The sequence below is a fragment of the Taeniopygia guttata genome, chromosome 6, assembly GCF_048771995.1.
Source record: "Taeniopygia guttata chromosome 6, bTaeGut7.mat, whole genome shotgun sequence".
In the NCBI taxonomy this organism is placed as follows: domain Eukaryota; kingdom Metazoa; phylum Chordata; class Aves; order Passeriformes; family Estrildidae; genus Taeniopygia; species Taeniopygia guttata.
In genome coordinates, this window is record NC_133031.1 from 19,506,208 (window position 1) to 19,523,473 (window position 17,266).

At 40.0% G+C, this 17,266-nt stretch overlaps 1 protein-coding gene across 1 annotated transcript in view; it reads left to right on the forward strand.

Moving 5' to 3' along the window:
* Nucleotides 1-17,266, forward strand: part of WDFY4 (WDFY family member 4) — a 136,135-nt gene that overhangs the window by 103,317 nt on the left and 15,552 nt on the right. Inside the window, exons 49-54 of the mRNA XM_030276025.4 lie at nt 3,546-3,588; nt 4,369-4,488; nt 4,964-5,081; nt 5,693-5,802; nt 10,909-11,062; nt 12,649-12,740. Coding sequence (XP_030131885.4) covers nt 3,546-3,588; nt 4,369-4,488; nt 4,964-5,081; nt 5,693-5,802; nt 10,909-11,062; nt 12,649-12,740 — 637 coding nt within the window. The remainder of the gene's footprint in view (nt 1-3,545; nt 3,589-4,368; nt 4,489-4,963; nt 5,082-5,692; nt 5,803-10,908; nt 11,063-12,648; nt 12,741-17,266) is intronic.

Here is a 17,266-nt window from a genome sequence, read left to right on the forward strand (position 1 = left end):
GTTATCCCTTTGGTTGAAGCACTGTAAATGCACATGGTGCAAGCAGAGTTACATAAATGAGGGAGATTCCTTTCTCCCCCTGCTCTACCCCTTTCAAGACACCCTGCTTCAAGGAACCCTACTTGAATATGGTGTTTATTTTTTATTTTGAATTACATCTTAATTCTTTAGCAAAGGTTAAGCATAACTAGAAGGTAGAGTGGTACAGTCAAACAAGAAAGACGCTGTACCTCTAGAATAAAGTAATCTAACCTAGCACTCTTTTAAGTTTGAGATATGTTATTTCACTAGGAAAAATTGGTATTTCTTTGGTAATTGCAAAGCTTTTTAAAGAAAAGTTGGTTTATGAGAGCCTTGGCACAGTTTTTTAGACTGTAGTCAGGAGGATGGAAGGAAAATAAAAAGAAAGTTAAAGCAGAAATCTAGAAATTGATTAAATTTATTGGAATTTTCATGTTAATTTTAGTGAGGGCAAAATCTTATCCTTTGAGATTATCTCATCTACAATGACTCTCCAAATGGGTTGAGGTGCACCTGTCTCTAGCAAATGGCACACTGGCTATCACAAGGGTGAGATCATAGTCTGATGTTAATGGAAGAGGGATTAATAAATCATGTATAGAATAGCCAAAGGTGGATCATCATTGGTACACATCATGTTTACATTCTGTCATGGCTGGTGTCCTACAAATACCTTATAAATTAAGATATAGATAGATCTGTAGGTAGCTGACCTTCATCTACACTGAGCTTTTGCTGTGCTGTCTAGAGAGGTGTTGGCTGGGAAAATGCTAATTGATTATCAAGGAGAAGGTAGGAATAGGCTTTAGCTGCCTGAAATGCAATTCTTGTTTTGAGACCCTGAGTCAACAGAGGAGAATAGAGGATTTCAGGTCCCCGGGGAATTAGAGGGAGCATCCTCTGAGACCCAGAAGGATGGCTTTTACAGGGGAGAGACTATATTTAGCCTTGCTTCTTTTCATGACATGGTGAACTTGTCAACCTCTTTTGAGTAATATAGTGGCTGCCAAAGTCAGCAGAGAGAATTATTTTGACCCTTATATGGTCTTATTAGCTGTTTAGGGCTTATGACAAATAGAGCAAGTGTTTCACCAGGAGGTCATGGCACCCACAAATCAACATATGTATATTTACATAACATCTACATAAGCCTGGCCCAGTTTAGTCCCATGTTAAGCATTTTATAATGCTCTCCGCTGCTCTCTAACTCAACCAGAAATCCAAAATAGACCTGGATGGTTTTAGTGAGCAAGTATGCCCCTGTGGAAAGGGAAGAGCCTAACTTGATCACTCTGTAACAAACAGCCTAATCCAACCACACTTCAAATAATGCCAGGAATCCTGATCCTGTTACATCCCTTTAAGATACCCTCTCTGAGTTCCAAATGTGTCTTGGAGGCCTTACAAAGGCCAATGGGGCAGTGCTCTGTGAAATGTACATATAGAACGAGAGGACTTTATTTTAAAGGTAAGCGCTGACTTTTGTCCTTTGGAGTTCCCACATTGATGAACCATGTGTTTCTCAAACTGGGGTGCAGCACAACTACTAGTCAATAGAATTTCTTCCAATTTACAGTGTGTAAATTGCATACTCTATTTTTTTTTTGACAAAGAGTGAAGATCATATTTTTTCTGTACTGGACATGAACTCTACACCTTTGTGTGTACTGGTTTCCAGAAACATAGCCTATAATTATTAGATTTCATATGCTTAGTAGGAGACCAAAGCAAAACTTAGGAATTGTAGACCATGTACTAGAATTCATCCTGGCTTTCATGTTTATGCATTCAAAACCCTTCTCTCAGACACACACTTTTCTCTAAGTAAAGAATAAAATAACATGTAAACCATAGTGTTTTTCCTTTATGTACACTATTAAATTGTCCAGGATTCAATAAGCAGTAAAATTATTCATAAGCATGAGAGGTGGTTGACAAGAAATTACTACTGCAAATTCAATTAAATGGTAATTATCATAGACCATTCTGGTGTTTTATTTAGATCTTTGAAGCTACTCTAAGCCTTGCTTTGTGGGTCTCTAGCGTGATCCAATGCAGAGAGCACAGGAGTAAAAAATAGCAACTAGTTATTCCTGCAGTAGTTTTATAATCTATGCTGAACTGATTTCCTTACTCTTCATGAAGTGAAATGTCCTGACTCTGAGCTGGTGCCCTCGGATTTGTTTTAAGGGGAAGAGCCTCTCTTACCCACCAGTATTGTATCACATCAGTAAGCCTGTTTACTTTGGCAGATGAAAAGCTTCTTCAATCTGTACTGGTTTTGGCTGGTATAGAGTAAATTTTCCATGTTGTAGAAGAAAATTGCATTTGGATTTGTGCTGGAAGTAGTGTTGATAATTATTTATTGCTGAGTAGTGCTTACACAGGGTCAAGGCCTTTTCTATGTCTCAAAACTGCACCATCAGGACCACGGGGAGGCTTGGGGTGCATAAAACATTGGGAGGGAACACAGGACAGCTGATCCCACTGGCCAAAGGCATGTTCCACAGCAAGCTGTGTCACACTTGGCATACAAACCTGGGGGAGTAAGAGGTAGGGACATTCCCACTGATGATGTTTGTTTTCATAAGTCATGGTTACATGTGATGGAGCCATGGAGATGGCTCAATACTGGCCTGCCAACGGGAAATAGTGAGTGAATTCCTTGTTTTGTTTTGCTTGTGTGCACATCCTACGCTTTCTGTTAAACTATCTTAACCCACAAGTTTTCTCACTTTTCCTCCTGCAAGTACTTCATCCCTATGCAGGGACAGTGCATAAGGAACTGTATTGGGCTCATTTACCAGCTGGGTCTAAACCATGATAATCCAGTTGTCACTTGTCTCAGTTTTGTCTCTAGACGTTGACAAAAGCAAGTCCATGATCTTCAGATACTGCCATACGTTCTGGTTGAGTGTAGTTGAAATGAAACTCTTGCTTCCTCAGAGCCTTTGAGTCTTTCTAATTTTCAGGTGAATTCCCCTGCTTTTAGTTGATCTGGGTTTTTTTATTTAAAGTTTTGGTATCAAGTTGCATTTTGAGAACCAAAAATGTGGAAAAGACATGTCTCTTACTTTAAAAAGTATCAAAATGACAATCTCCTCTTTAAGAACTATGTTCGCTTTGTGCAACAAAAGTCTTTGATATGGAGACTGAGAGAGTTCTGGTTTTAGGTCAGTGTTTTCTGAAGGCTTCAGAAAAGCGTGAACTTTTGAGAATAAGGCTTCAGATAGAAGCAGACAGTCTTAATGGTACCTGTCATTAGCACTCTGTAGCTGCACAATGGCATGAGACTGGGAGTACAGACTGAGCAGTGTGGCTTAGCTCAGAACAGCACTAACATAATCAACAACACTCTGATTTTGGAATTATTTGGTTAATGATGAAACTTCTGCCTTCTAGTGTTGGTGTTCTCTCATTTCTGTGTGATGGAGCAGAGGGCACAGGGAGCACAGAAGTTAATTTTTTACTTTCTCTTATTTTTCTGAAGTAGGCTGTTTAAATCAAATGTTTGTTCCATACAGGAGGCACTCAGGAGGGGAAAAGACAATGCTCCAAAAGTGGCAGGTAAGCTAAATCTTGACTGCACATAATTAAGCAAATAATTTCACCACACAGATATGTGTGTGTGTGTACATATGTACCTCAAGGCCTAAGCTTGTTCTCTCCCTGCTGGAGGTGAGGTTGTTGGCAAGAGGAGCACAGTATTTACATCTGGTTATTGCAGAGTTTTTGCTCCTCCTGCTATGAAACATATGGTGCTACTGTCTGGCAGATTAAGTGTGATTTTATGCACATTTTTAAATTGAGACCAAAGAGAGCCACCTAGTTGAATGCCTGTTCACAGATCATCTATACAGCTAAATCAATGCACAGATGTTTTGCTGAGCTGGAAGACGTGTTTACTTCTCTGTAGCTGTGATCTTGGTGACTCAAGACAAATGAAGAAATCCATACCTTCTTGCTTATATGTAGCACTTTGTGCAGCCTTTTCTGTATAGGCAGTTATCCAGGGTTTTCCAATACCCAGACTGCATGCATTTGGCTCACTTTTAAATCAAGAAAAAAAATGCTCTGTTACGCAAATACAGCATAAAAGCACTGCATGATTATAGGCAAATGCAAATGGCCTATCTGAAGAAGAGACAGAATGAAGACAAATTTTGTGGAATGGATTATTGTATAAGAGGTATTGTGTTGATCTGAATGACAAAGGATGATTGATTTCACTATTTAAATAATTCTTGTCCTGGTGGATCTGGGAACCACAGGCTGATGAGGGTGCCTTTGCATGGTTTTTTAAGGGCAGAGTCTGGAGGTTTTAACGCTTGTTTCCTTTTCCTGCAGAAGAGGGAGATCAGCAACTTTGATTACCTCATGTACCTGAACACTCTGGCTGGCCGCAGCTACAATGACTACATGCAGTATCCTGTGTTTCCATGGGTCCTTGCTGACTACCACTCTGAGGTCAGTGCTGGCTGCAAAATTCCGTGCTTTCTATGGTAGCAACTTCACAAAGGATTGGTGAATGATGCCATTAAGCAGAGTGGTCTAGACCAAGGGTTTAAGATTTGAAGTAGTTGCTTTGAACTGTACTGATTGCATAAGATTAATTTTATCTTCAAGTCAGTATACCGAGGATCATGTTCTGTGGTTGAACATCTGTTTAATACAGACCTAGTTAAGGATATGCTGCATCAGCTCAGCATGTAGGCATAGACAGGTTTCTGTGAACACAGAGAAGAAGTTTTGGACAGAAAAGCCTTCAGAGCCATTTGCAACCTGCCAGGTCCTTTATTTGTGAAGTTCCAGAGGAGGGTAAACCGGTGACCTTCTTGTATGAGTGAAACTTCCAGCACAGCCTTGCCACCTCCTGGTGTCACTGGGATAATTATGATGTATAAGATCTTAAAATCTGCATCTGTGCTGGGTTTCTTTTCAGACTCTAAACCTTACTGATCCTCATACATTTCGAGACCTGTCAAAGCCCATGGGAGCACAGACTGTGGAGAGGAAACACAAGTTCATCCAGCGCTTCAATGAAGTGGAAAAAAGTGAGGGTGAGTGTTTTAGGAGGCTAATGGACAATAGAGGCTTGAGTCCCCTCAGAACACCCAAAAACTTTGCAGAGCTGTGGCTAAGGGAAGCACCATGCCAGGGAGAGCCTCTCTTACTGCTGTATACAAACTGTGTGACAATGCCTCTCTGAAAGAAATGCAAGTTCTGCCTTATGTGCTTTGTACTGCAGCAGAAAGCAATGTTCCCTAGAAAAACTGTGCTGTTAGCAAAGCTGCACACATTGGTCTTATTTGTTAGCTGCATGGAGGTTAACTAACAGCTACGTTAAGAAAAGGAAACAGAATGTTGAGGCTGTTGACCTCTAGAGATCAAGACCTTTTTTGCTACTACTAGAGAAGGGGATGGTCTGGAAAGTTAAAGGCCTTATTCTTCAGAAAATGAAATGTGGAAGGCAAAAATTGAACACAGTTCAGTAGTAACTGTGCACATTCAAAGCACATATTCAGTGCAAGGTGTGCTGTAGTTCACAGGTCTTTGAATGCATCTTCTTAAAATACCTGTTCCCTGTTTAGTTGTATTGTGGTAACTGGGTGCTATGGGCTTCACATGGTGGGGTTTTTATACTGAAATCTGATTTGTGTGCAATTTCCAGGAGATCTGTCAGCCCAGTGCCATTACTGTACTCATTACTCATCAGCAATTATAGTGGCATCTTACCTGGTCCGAATGGAGCCATTTACCCAGACTTTTTGTTCTCTGCAGGTAAGGGGGCAAGATAACTTCCTTCCTACTCCTTGTTATGAACCATGTAGTGCATTACTGTGGCTATGTAATGAAGGGGAAGTAGTTCTTCTGCCATTTGATATACTCTCTATGTGGACTTGGGGCTTACTTGGGACATTTATGCCATGAATGATGAATTCAGTGAACACAACTTAAGGGGACCATGGTTGATGCCAGGGAGAAGGATTATTTAGCTTTGCAAGAGCTGAGGCATGTAAACAAATAGATAATGTTTTATTGCCTGTCTGACCATAAGCTTCTGGCTTTGGGGCAGATGAGACTTGGTATGATATTCTAGAAGATGGCAGGTCTTCTAAGCCCAAGTACAGCCATGTGGCTATTGGCAAGTACCAGGAGCCTGCTGTGGTGGCATAAAGAACATCCCTGGGCCAGGCGAGGACATATAGGTTCTAGCAGATATGAAATGATAGGGATTGTGGGATCAACTTCCTGAAGAAGTGGGATGGGATTCCATCCAATGCTCCAGAAGGAATATTTTGTGTAATCTTGTTCTGAGCTTGTTACCGTTTATACAGTACCAAGCTGGCTTTCACCATAGAATTGAATTTATGGAAATTGAATATTGTGTGTACCTTTCCTATCTGCCCAGCATATAGAGGCACCAAATTTCCTGATTGCCCTTTTCAGCAGGCAGTTGGTAATGCTCAAACAAATACACTTGGGCTGTAGCAGAGAGTTGTTATCCTCTTTTCTGTAATGTGTTGTGTTATAATGGGGTCTACCAGGAGGACAAATCCTCCAAGGTATTTTTTAAATCCTCCTGTATTTTTTCAAGAGTATCTTGCTGAAATGTACCTATCCTTGTGGAGAAATACAGGAAGATAGCTTGGCCAAAATATTCCACACTTGGAGACTGCTGTATGCATAGTTTGGGATGGCCATGTCTCCTGCAGCTTTCCAAGTGCTTTGCTGTTGTGGTTTGTGTCTTTTTTCAGTGAAGTAATACAAATAAATGCTGTGTTAATTAAGTAATAAGCCCTATGATATTGGCTGTTACCAGCAGTAGCTGATGGGTTAGTGAACCACCTGAGGCAGTGGTTGCCATCACACTCTGTGAGCCATATGTTAGCTGCAGTCATGGATGACTGTGGAGCAGTTATTTCTCGTTGTAAACAACAAAGGCTGTTGGATCTCCCTGGCACACTTTTCATGCATAATGAGTTTGCAGTCTGAGTGGATGCTTTGTGGCTGTTTGTGTGAGCAGCAGGTAACCAGCAGTTTTGTGAGCATAATTATCTTCAAAGGCTACTGAGATCTGAAACACGCAAAAAATTTTCTGGGCGTGGACCCACTAAAAGAAGCTGTTGAACTCCTTCTGTTCTTACTCTTTTGCTTTTATGTTGGTGCATGCTCAGCTGAGCTCAATGACATTTCCCCCAGGTGCCTGGTCCTGGTGGCATAGGAATTGCTAAGTGTGAGATGCTTTCAGGCAAATGGCAGAGCTGAGAACTGTGTGATCAAATCAATGTCAGGTTGCAAAAAGAGAACTCCCACACTTAAGCTTTTGGAAGGGTGCTGCTGCCTTTGGGAGCTGTGAAAGCTTCTCAGCATCTTAAAAAGTTAAAAAGCTACATTTATATCTGCAAATGGACAGTCTGAATACATGACAAGGACATGCAACAACTTGGGTGCACTCTCTGTGAAAAATTGATGTTGGTATAACATTTTGTCTCTCAAGTCAAACAGTTGATTTGCACCTGACCACAGAAGCATTGAAGTGAGGAAGCATTGCCTTCGGTAATGGGACTGTACTGGAGAAACCTTATTTCACTTTTTTTTAAGTGTATTGAAATCTGACTCTAGATAAAAGTTTTTATGTGCTGTGCATATTTTACTGGAATGAAGGAAAACCTGGCTTATCAAACACGTATTTGTTGGTACCTCCTGGGATTCTTTTCAAGAATTGGTCTCAGCACCACAAAAGAGCAGTAAAGTTTCCATGTTTAGTGTCTTTACTGGAAAGGCACTGCCCTCAATATTGAGATTTGCTTTTGATCAACTCAGCTCCTTTATCCTCTTTTAGTCTTATCCCACTCTTGCATTTCAGCTATCAGGTTGACTTTTCCTGACATTTCCATCTCAAAACTACCTATAGAGAGCAGGGTCTTTACTTTTCATGGTGTTACTGACTCTGAGCAGTCCCTGTCAGCAGGGAACAACTTCTTAGCATCTCTGGGCATGTTGTAAGTCTTTGCACCTTCATAAGCAACTCTTAGAAACACTGAGGTCTCTGGGTCTTGAGCACCACCAAGGTGATGGATGCTTAGTGTTACAAATTTGTGAAGTTCTGACTTCTCTCTAGAGACCATTTTGCCTACTTGCTTTGTATATACCCTGCTGGATTGTAGTTTTAAAAATCATATTTTTCCAGTATTTTTGATGACAATAAGGCCTCTACTGAAAGGAAAGAAAACAGACTTGCTATGTCTAGCTGTAGAAAAGTCATGAGAGTTTGCTGTCTTGCAATCTAAAAGCATAAAGCAATTCTTGATTCTCTTTTTCCCTTTCAGTGCAGTTTTTGCATTCATAGAGAGAGAAAACTCATTAATTCTGATATAAATATATGCAAATAAATTTATTAATATAGGAAATGGGAAAATCAGTTATTGCTTCCTTTATAAATAATACAGGCTTAAGTTTTAAAGATATTACTTTTCCCTAAAATGAATTAGACAGCCAGGGAAAAAATCACATTTTTTCGTGGTGGTAATATCTTTAACCAGATTTGTCGCGCTAACAGCATTTCCTATGTATATATTATTTTTATTTAATACAGGTAATCTTTTTATTACAAATCATATTGTTTCTCAGGAGATTACCACCAGCTCTCATAAAAGCTGCAAAAAAAGATGAAAAAGCATCAATCACCACCAGACACAGCACACTGTGTGCAGATTAAATATACAAAGCCCTTTAATATGCTTCAATGAGATACTTGTTAGCTGTTGATTTATTTATAGTCCTCCTTCTACTCTGTTTTAATTTCAATTTGAATTTGACTCCAAGGGTCCCTGCCTAATAATGATCAAGAGCAAGATGACCTTGTGCATCAGATTAACTCCAGATAGGCCTGCTCATGTGATTAGCCACTTTTTCACTCTGTCCCTTGAATGGGTGTGGGAAGGCCTCACAATTGTCACTGGTGTAAGAAAGAAGGACTAGGAGCTAAAGCAGAACTATGCTGTCATTTAGAGATGAGGCTGGACCAGAAGCCTGACCAGAATTCGCCTTAGGGGAAAGGGGTGGGGTCTTTCCATCTGGAATAGATGTTAAGTTTTGGTGTGAGTCTATGTCAAAAGACAAGCAAGGAATGGGACTTCAACACTTGGGGTTTATCGGCTACTGTCTTCTGATAACTTACCCATGAAGGTATTCTCTCCCTAAAAAAAGATATGGCAAAAATTATTTCTTGACTTGCAGTTGCCAGGCTGAGCAGAGCAGATTTAAAGGAGTTGCAATCTAAGTGTGCAAGAACTCAGGGGGAGCCAAAAGGGCGATGGTTCTTAGCATCAGAAACCCATGTGGGCACTGCTGCTGGGGTTCATCTGATCCGTGGGAGTGAGATCCCATCCTCACAGAGTGCTTAAATGTTGTTTGCCTGTATAAGAGATTGCAAGTCAAAACTTCAGGTGATTGTTACTGTGCAGAAGGACAACATCCTCCTCATCTGGCACAAGTAGCAGTTCTACAGGCAGAGAATAAACTAGCTGAAGGTTTTGTTTTCCCAAGAGATCAGCCACAGACAGAACCTGACTGCATTTCATATCTTAAACAGATTGACTCTTGCACCTCATCTGTGTTTTAGTGTCTTCACTATACAATCCCACTGGTTTATTCTTTTTGCCTAGGGAAGCAGCTTTGAGGATTGAATGGTTGAGGGTGAGCAATCATTTATACATGTTCACTGTACTGCAGGACTATTTAAAAGTATTCATTCTATCTCTGACAGTCTTTCTTGAGCCCTGGCAGTGGGCTGTAGAGTTATGTCCCATGACATATAATCCAAATTAATTAACCCCAATGAGAAATATTAGCCTGGGAGCACTGCTGCCAGCACCTGAATTAGGTATTGAGAAACAATTCAGTTCTGTCACTTTAATACTGTTAAAAAGTCAGCTTTCCTCTAAAATAGTGTGGTATTTCTGACAAACTTATTCAGGTGAGCTCTAAAAACTGATTTTTATTTGGTTATTTCCATTATTATAGAAATTTTATGTTATTAAATTCTTCCATACTCCATGTAGGGTTCCATATGTAAAAGTAAACCTGGATTTTCACAAATGCATACAGTATCTGAAATCGTATTAGGAAATTCTGTAGGAAAATTACTTCATTAGAAGGCATATATCCTTCATGCAGTAAGTGATTTTATTTTAATTTCCCCTTGAGGCCTTAGTTTAGAATGATGTCCTGGGATACTAAGGCCACTTTTGTCTAGTGTTTGACTCTCATTAATCTAAACTTATTCAAATATTCTCAAGATCTGAGGTAGTTTTTCTCCTCACTGCTTCATTGCTTACAGCTCAGGCCCCAGAATTTTTTTTTTTCTCTCCTCTTTATACTGCCTTCCTTCCCATACAGAATGACCAGTCTCTGCACACTCCTGCACACTAGGCCTTTCTTTTTTTCCTGGATCTAATTAATGTTATTCCGTGGTAACCTCCCCTTCTCCAAGGATTTTTTTCACAGGAGAATTGCACATGACATTGTTCACAACTATTTGGGTCACAACTGAAATAGTCCATTGCTTGCAAATCACTCTGGGACAAAAGAAATTAATTGCTTTCAGAAGCATTAAAATGGGTATGGGGATATTTTCAAGCTGCCCATGATGGCTCCTGCTTGCCGCTGTGCCAAGACTCGAGCTTTATTTCCTCTCAACATACATATCTACAGATCAGGACTAAGATAGCTCCTAGCAAGATGACAGTGTATGGAGCTGAGACAGATTTTGAGACATTCCCCTTATCAATCATGATAAGGGGCATTGCAAAATTGGCTAAGATGCTTTTAATGCAACAGGAAACTCACACTGAAGTCTTTTTGTCTGCCTCCATTTCACAGGGTGGGAGTTTTGATGTTGCGGACCGGATGTTTCACAGTGTCAAGAGCACATGGGAATCAGCATCAAGGGACAACATGAGCGATGTCAGGGAGCTCACCCCTGAGTTCTTTTACTTGCCAGAGTTCCTAACTAATGCAAATCACTTTGAACTTGGTAAGTTCTATAAGTGTTCCTCCCAGCATCCTACCAAAAGGAAAGATCCAGATCACATGTTGAGAGCTGGTCTCTGGACTATGTAGATGAGCTTTTCAAACCATGAGATCAATTTTTATTCAAATAACACTACAAGAATACAAGCTTCTGAAACTGAATTATGTCAAAAGAACCAAGTTTACAGCCCAGGAAAGGAAGCAAGTAGTTCTTATTAATTTCTGGACAAAAGAATGACATGTTTTGTCACGCAAAAGTGGAGTTTTATATAACCAATCTAGTTGACTGCTTTTGAAAGTTTGGCCTGTATCATCATATTTGTGTAACTATTGAAAATGTATTATTCTTTTGGAGATGTGTCAATTGTTAAATAGTGTTGGTGAAAGGTGGTTTTGGTTTTGTTTACTTTAATCTGCATAAGATCACAAGGTTTTCCAAATCTCCTCACTCTCATCTTCAAAGGTTCTGCACAACTCACATGAATTTCATATATTTTCCCTGTCCTCAAGAGCATCACAATCCCCTCTGAAAGTATTGTCTCTAGACCTTTCTGCATCCATGATGAAGGCTCAGAGAGAATACAGAAAAAAACACTATTCAGAAATAGACATGGCAGTTCTGACTCACTTCACTTTACAGGACTTTCACACCATTTGCATTGCGAAGCTGCTTTCTTTAATAGACAGTGGTTAAAAATTAAGGCAGAGGAAAAATACCTGAAGAATCATCCTGAATTTTTGACAGCAAAGGCAACTTAACCTTTTGAAATCTAGCTGTAGTTGTATTTAAGGTATCAGTGAAATGAGGCGTGCTAAAAGATAATGTTTGTAGTTCTATATTTATATATAAGAATAAGAAAAAAAAATCTCTTAGAAGTTTGTTGAAAAATAAAAAAGAATTAGGGTAGTTTCCTCCTGAGAGGAGGCCAAGAAACAAAGCCTGGTTGAAATCAAGCTACAGAGACTGAATTGAGTGCAGGGACACAAAGGGCGCCAGCATCTTGCCAGTAGAGAGCAAATATACAGGAAGAATTTAAAATTGGCAAATCCAAGAACCCGAATCTGTTAGCTGCTAAATTGTACAGAAAACTTGTGGTCCCAGAGCTGAACCTCAATTTAAATTTGAATTCATCCAGTTGCACAACACTGTGCTCTGAATTAAGAACATATGCTCACCTTCTGAAAGGGATCAAGTTGCAAAGGACTTGAGAACAAAATCCCTCTCAGTGGCTGCTTTGGTAGGAATATTTGGCAGTAAGGCCTGCAGGATTATGTATAAAAAGAAAGTTGTGCAAACACATTTGTCTTCTCTGCGTTTGCATTCTGTACTAAAATGGTTTGTGCTGAGGACATGCATATTTTTACTGTGCTAAATGACAATTACTAGAACATCTTCTCACTGGTTTATCACTGGATCAGAAATCCCAGAACACTGCTGCTTCAGTCTTCTGTGGCACTAATTTGATGAACCTGAAACTGCATGTGGGAAAATCGCCTAAATTTCCTTTGTCTTCAGTGTTTTAGTAAAGTTGTTCCTATTTTCAGTGTGTCTGATTCTTGTTTTGGATTCTCCCTTTGTAATTCCTTCAGGCTGCATGCAGGATGGAACAGTGCTGGGAGATGTGCAGCTTCCTCCTTGGGCAGATGGGGACCCCCATAAATTCATTTTTCTGCACAGACAGGTCAGTGAATATAAAGATTGGTGACAAAATGCTGTCTTGGTCTCACTGAAAATGAAGCTCTGGAGGAAAGAGTCACAGATGAAAATGTTGGATCTGAATGCATCCTGCCTTTGTGAAGTTTGTGTTGGCTCTGAACTTTGCATGTCTGTTTCTCTGCCTAACAATTCACCTTCAATCAAGGAAAACTTTCCAGACCAGATGTGGATTACGTGTATGTTTGTGACATTAACATATCTCAGCCCACAATATAATGCACAGGAATTTATATGCATACAGTTCTGTGTTGTTGCTAACATTCTGTTTGTTTAAATTATTTATTTCCATCTCTAAGTCATGCCAGAATTAAACGTTCTTTTTTATTTTTGGGGGTTGGGATGGGGGAAACCTAATGTAATTCTCTGCCCTTAATGGAGTCAGCCTTGGCAATTTGAAAGCAAATAGCTCTAAGGTCCTGAGACTTACTGCAATTAGTGCTATCTATTAATAGTTAGAAAGTCTTCCATGTGATGTCATCTGCTACATAAAAGTGAATGCAAGTGCAATTCTATATGAAGATTGTTGAATTGAACTCAGACTTTGCAGCATAATATCTTGGTGTGAGTCTCTCTGGTGCTCCTGCATTACCCCATCAGATTTCTTAGGGTGAGCTGCATGTGTGAGTGCACACAGACTGTTGCTGTGTACAGCTGTGAGGAATTTATGTTACCATTGGTGGGGCTAAAGAAACAGCCCATGACTTTCAAGGCATCCTGGTTTATCATGTTGCTTCAGTTTTTGCCTCATGGGTTTTTCTCACCTGTGCTCTGTATGTCCTGCCCTTGGGATTTCAACTTTCTCTCTTGATAATCACTTTGTGGGTTATAATATCCAAACCTGTGGATACAACCATCTTTTCTATTTTACTGTCTCCAAATAAGCCTCTCCTCTGTTGACTTCTCCAAACCCTGGCTTAAATCCTCTGACCCCCTTACTACCCTAACTACTTATTTCCAACAAAATCGGTCATACTCTTACTTTGTAAATACTTTTCTTCACTGTTCTCTAAACCATTAACAGCAACCATAATGCTCCCACTAAGTTCCCATTACTTTCATAGAATCATAAAATGGTTTGGGTTGGAAGGGACCTTAAAGATCTCTTAGCTCCAACCCTTCTGCTATGGGCAAGGACACCTTTCACTGGACGAGGTTGCTCAAAGCCCCATCCAACTTGACCTTGAATGTTTTTCAGAAATTGGGCGTCCAAAATTTTCTCTGGGCAACCTATTCTAAATTCTAAGCACCCTCACAGTGGGCAATCTCTTCCTAATATCTAATGTAAATCTACCTTCTCTGTTTAAAGCCATTCCCCTTTTTCCTGTCACTACATTCCCTTGTGAAAAGTTCCTCTCTGGCTTTCTTGTAGGCCTCCCCTTAGGTACTGTGTGAGTTTGCAGGCCCCAAGTTGGGCAACTCCCTGGGGGCTCCCCTGACAGGGGAGACCCTCCTGGAGCAGTTCTGTGTCAGGAACGAGAGGTGCATTGGAATTTTTTAGGCTTCAGCTTCTGTTTATTGTTATCATCAAAACTTCAGCACACTGCACCAGATTCTTTGTGCAGGAAAAACAGCACAAAAATGGCTAACAATCTCTTGTTACAAGGCCTTTTAAGTCTAATCAAAAACTAAGCTACACAATTAAGAAGTGGCACCTAAATTATTTTCCTTTCTAACCCAATAACTAACCCCTAAAGACTCACAAAGAAGATTTTTTTACCCAATCACAAGATACCACCTAAACCCAAGAAGAATGACAAAGAAGAAAGGAACTCGAGACAACACCCTGTACCCTCCATCTTGTATCCATCTATAACATACTAAAAATCCTAAAACGTGAATTTCTCACCCATGTGACATATTACACTACTATCTACAATCTCTACAATCTATTTCACACTTTTGTGGTTTCTAGTTTACCTTGAGGCTTTGGAAGTTTTCTCCATGAATGAGGGTCAGTCAGTGCTCCCCTGGGGGTCAGGACACCCCAGAGCAGACAGAGAAATATTCCCATTGCCCTGGGTTTCCACAGTACTGGAAGGTTCCTGGTGCCACAAACTCTTTGGTTGTGAATGACTGAGTATGAGAGAGAGCTAGTTCAACTCTGGAACTCTGGTTTAATTTACAAATGCTCAGGTTACTCCAGTGAGTGAACATGAACATGGATATGATCTGAGCCTGTGCTTGCCTACTTTTTTTTTTTTCTTTTTTTTTTTTTTTTGTGCAGTAATTCTGCCTTGGTTTTTTGGTTTTTTTTGTTTGGTTGTTTGGTTTTATTATGACTGTTGCTTATATAGTATGACTGTTGATTATACATTGAGATATTTCATCTTTTCATTTAAGAGATTAAGAGGCTCTCTTTAGTTTCTATTTTGAATTTATGACCTGAACACTTTAAATCTGTGTCAGAAGAATAATGCTAAAATATATTTAAAGGAAGTTAAATTTCTGTCCTGCTGCTTTACCTATTTTGAAATGGATAACTCTTGTTATGGGTAACCTACTAAAAACTTTGTCTTCAGTTATTTTGAAAATGCAGTTATCTACCAGAGGTTTTTTTTCAAAGAACTGAAATAGAGATAAAAAACTATGTTCAGAATGCTTAATTTGCTGTACACACATCTCTGAAGCTGTGCAGAGAGTGACTTGGAGGCTCAGAGCTCTGTTCACACTGAAAGGTGATGGAAGGGAAGAGAGATCTGAGCTTTTGTCAGTGCCAATAACCACAGTTACTAGGAGGAAGGAGATCCTCATCTAAGTTTTATGTGCACTGTAGATGGGCTGCTGGAAGTACAGTGCTTGCTAAAATGAAGAATTGAGTCCCTGTCTCCTAACTACTGCAAATTGGTTTTGGTCAGTGAGGTCAAATATGCAACAGTTCCCTCATATTCCTCAGTGGCTCCATGGAAGGCATGGAGGTCTGGGGGCTGTCCGGTTACTTTTGCTGCTCTATCTTGTGATCTTTCCAAGGTGCTCAGTCTCTGTTTTCCAGTTCCCCAAATATGGGAAAGGCAGCAGTGTCCTTCCCTGCCAGCTATGCTGCAGAAAAAAAATCCATGTATGACTTAAAGATGCTGCAATTTTACACTGATGCTTTTTAAAGAAAAAACACAGGGAGATGTCCTGTCTATTCTATTGTGGTTGTTTGGAGTGTAAACTACTGAGCTCCTTACTGCTTGTGTAATGGTGAACACTCCAAAGACACCTGGACACAGTGGAGAAATCTGCTTTTGCCTTGTGCTTTAGAGTAATGGTTCAATTTGGAAATCAAACTACAGTCATCACTGCATGGCATGGCTTTAGTCTCACTGTAGAATGATCTCAGATTGTGTGAACTACATTTGTTTTGGATGAAATGAAAGAAAGGCTGCACTCCAGTTGTGTGCTGCAGACGCTGGTAGCATTCAGCCTGCAGGAGCAATCTGGATTTAGTTGGAAGTAAAATCCCCAGAGTGCATTTAATGTGGATACTGGGTGCTCTCTACCATGGGTTTACAGAACTGCTTCCACTGCGTTGTACTATTTAATAACATTGGCACAGCTGATATATTAATTTAAATCTCAAGTAGGAACAGCTTAGCAAATGAAAGATCATGTTTATAGACTTGTGTTCTTAATAATTTGACAGACCTGATCAGATTTCCTGTACAGTCAGTGCAATATTGTCTCTTCAACCATAGCTGATACTAGGTACTACCCAGGGGAATGAAATCTTAATTAACCTGCCTGAAAGACTTTGTCTAACCCTGAAGTGAAGAGTCAGAGATCTTGAATTCTGAAACATGAGGATTTCTGTCTCCTCTGATGATATCCACAAGGCTGGACGTACTAATTACTGCTATTGTGGCAATTTTAGAAGGCTCCACAATGAGTTTGGTGCATAAAACAGATTGAGGTTGACACTGTTCAGAGGTCTGACTATTGCTTTCAACAATATGAGAGCAAATAATTGTTCTTGACATAAAACTCTGAACAGCTTCCTGTTTCATGCTTAATAAGTTAGGAATCTAGTCCACTAAATAAATGTATTTACTTCCTCCCTAAACCACAAGTTCTCCCTCCCTGGCTGGGCTTGCCATAGTGCTCAGTGAAATTCTGAGAGGCTGCACAGTTACAGCTCTGTTAGTTGCTGTTTTGCTTTGGCAGGAATGCCAGTCAAAATTTACAGTTTGTAATTCATGGACTAACTGCTTTTATTAATAATAATGAGTTTGAGTCTGTTCAGGGACAGATTGTGCACTGTGCTTGTTCTGTAAGCTGCCCTGTGATCATTATAGCTGTGGGCATGGTCATTTACACCAGCTGCACTGGGCAACTGTCTGCTCTGTGAAATGAGCCATTGTTCTGGATCCCATTAGTTTGTTTATTTCTGCTGTGCTTTGGGTGGGCTGGTCTGCTTGGAAGACCTTTCACTGAACATCAGGGATTACTCAGTCAAATGATTCGGAGATAGGAAAGTGCTTTTAATAATGTTTGACACTGCTGCTTGAATCT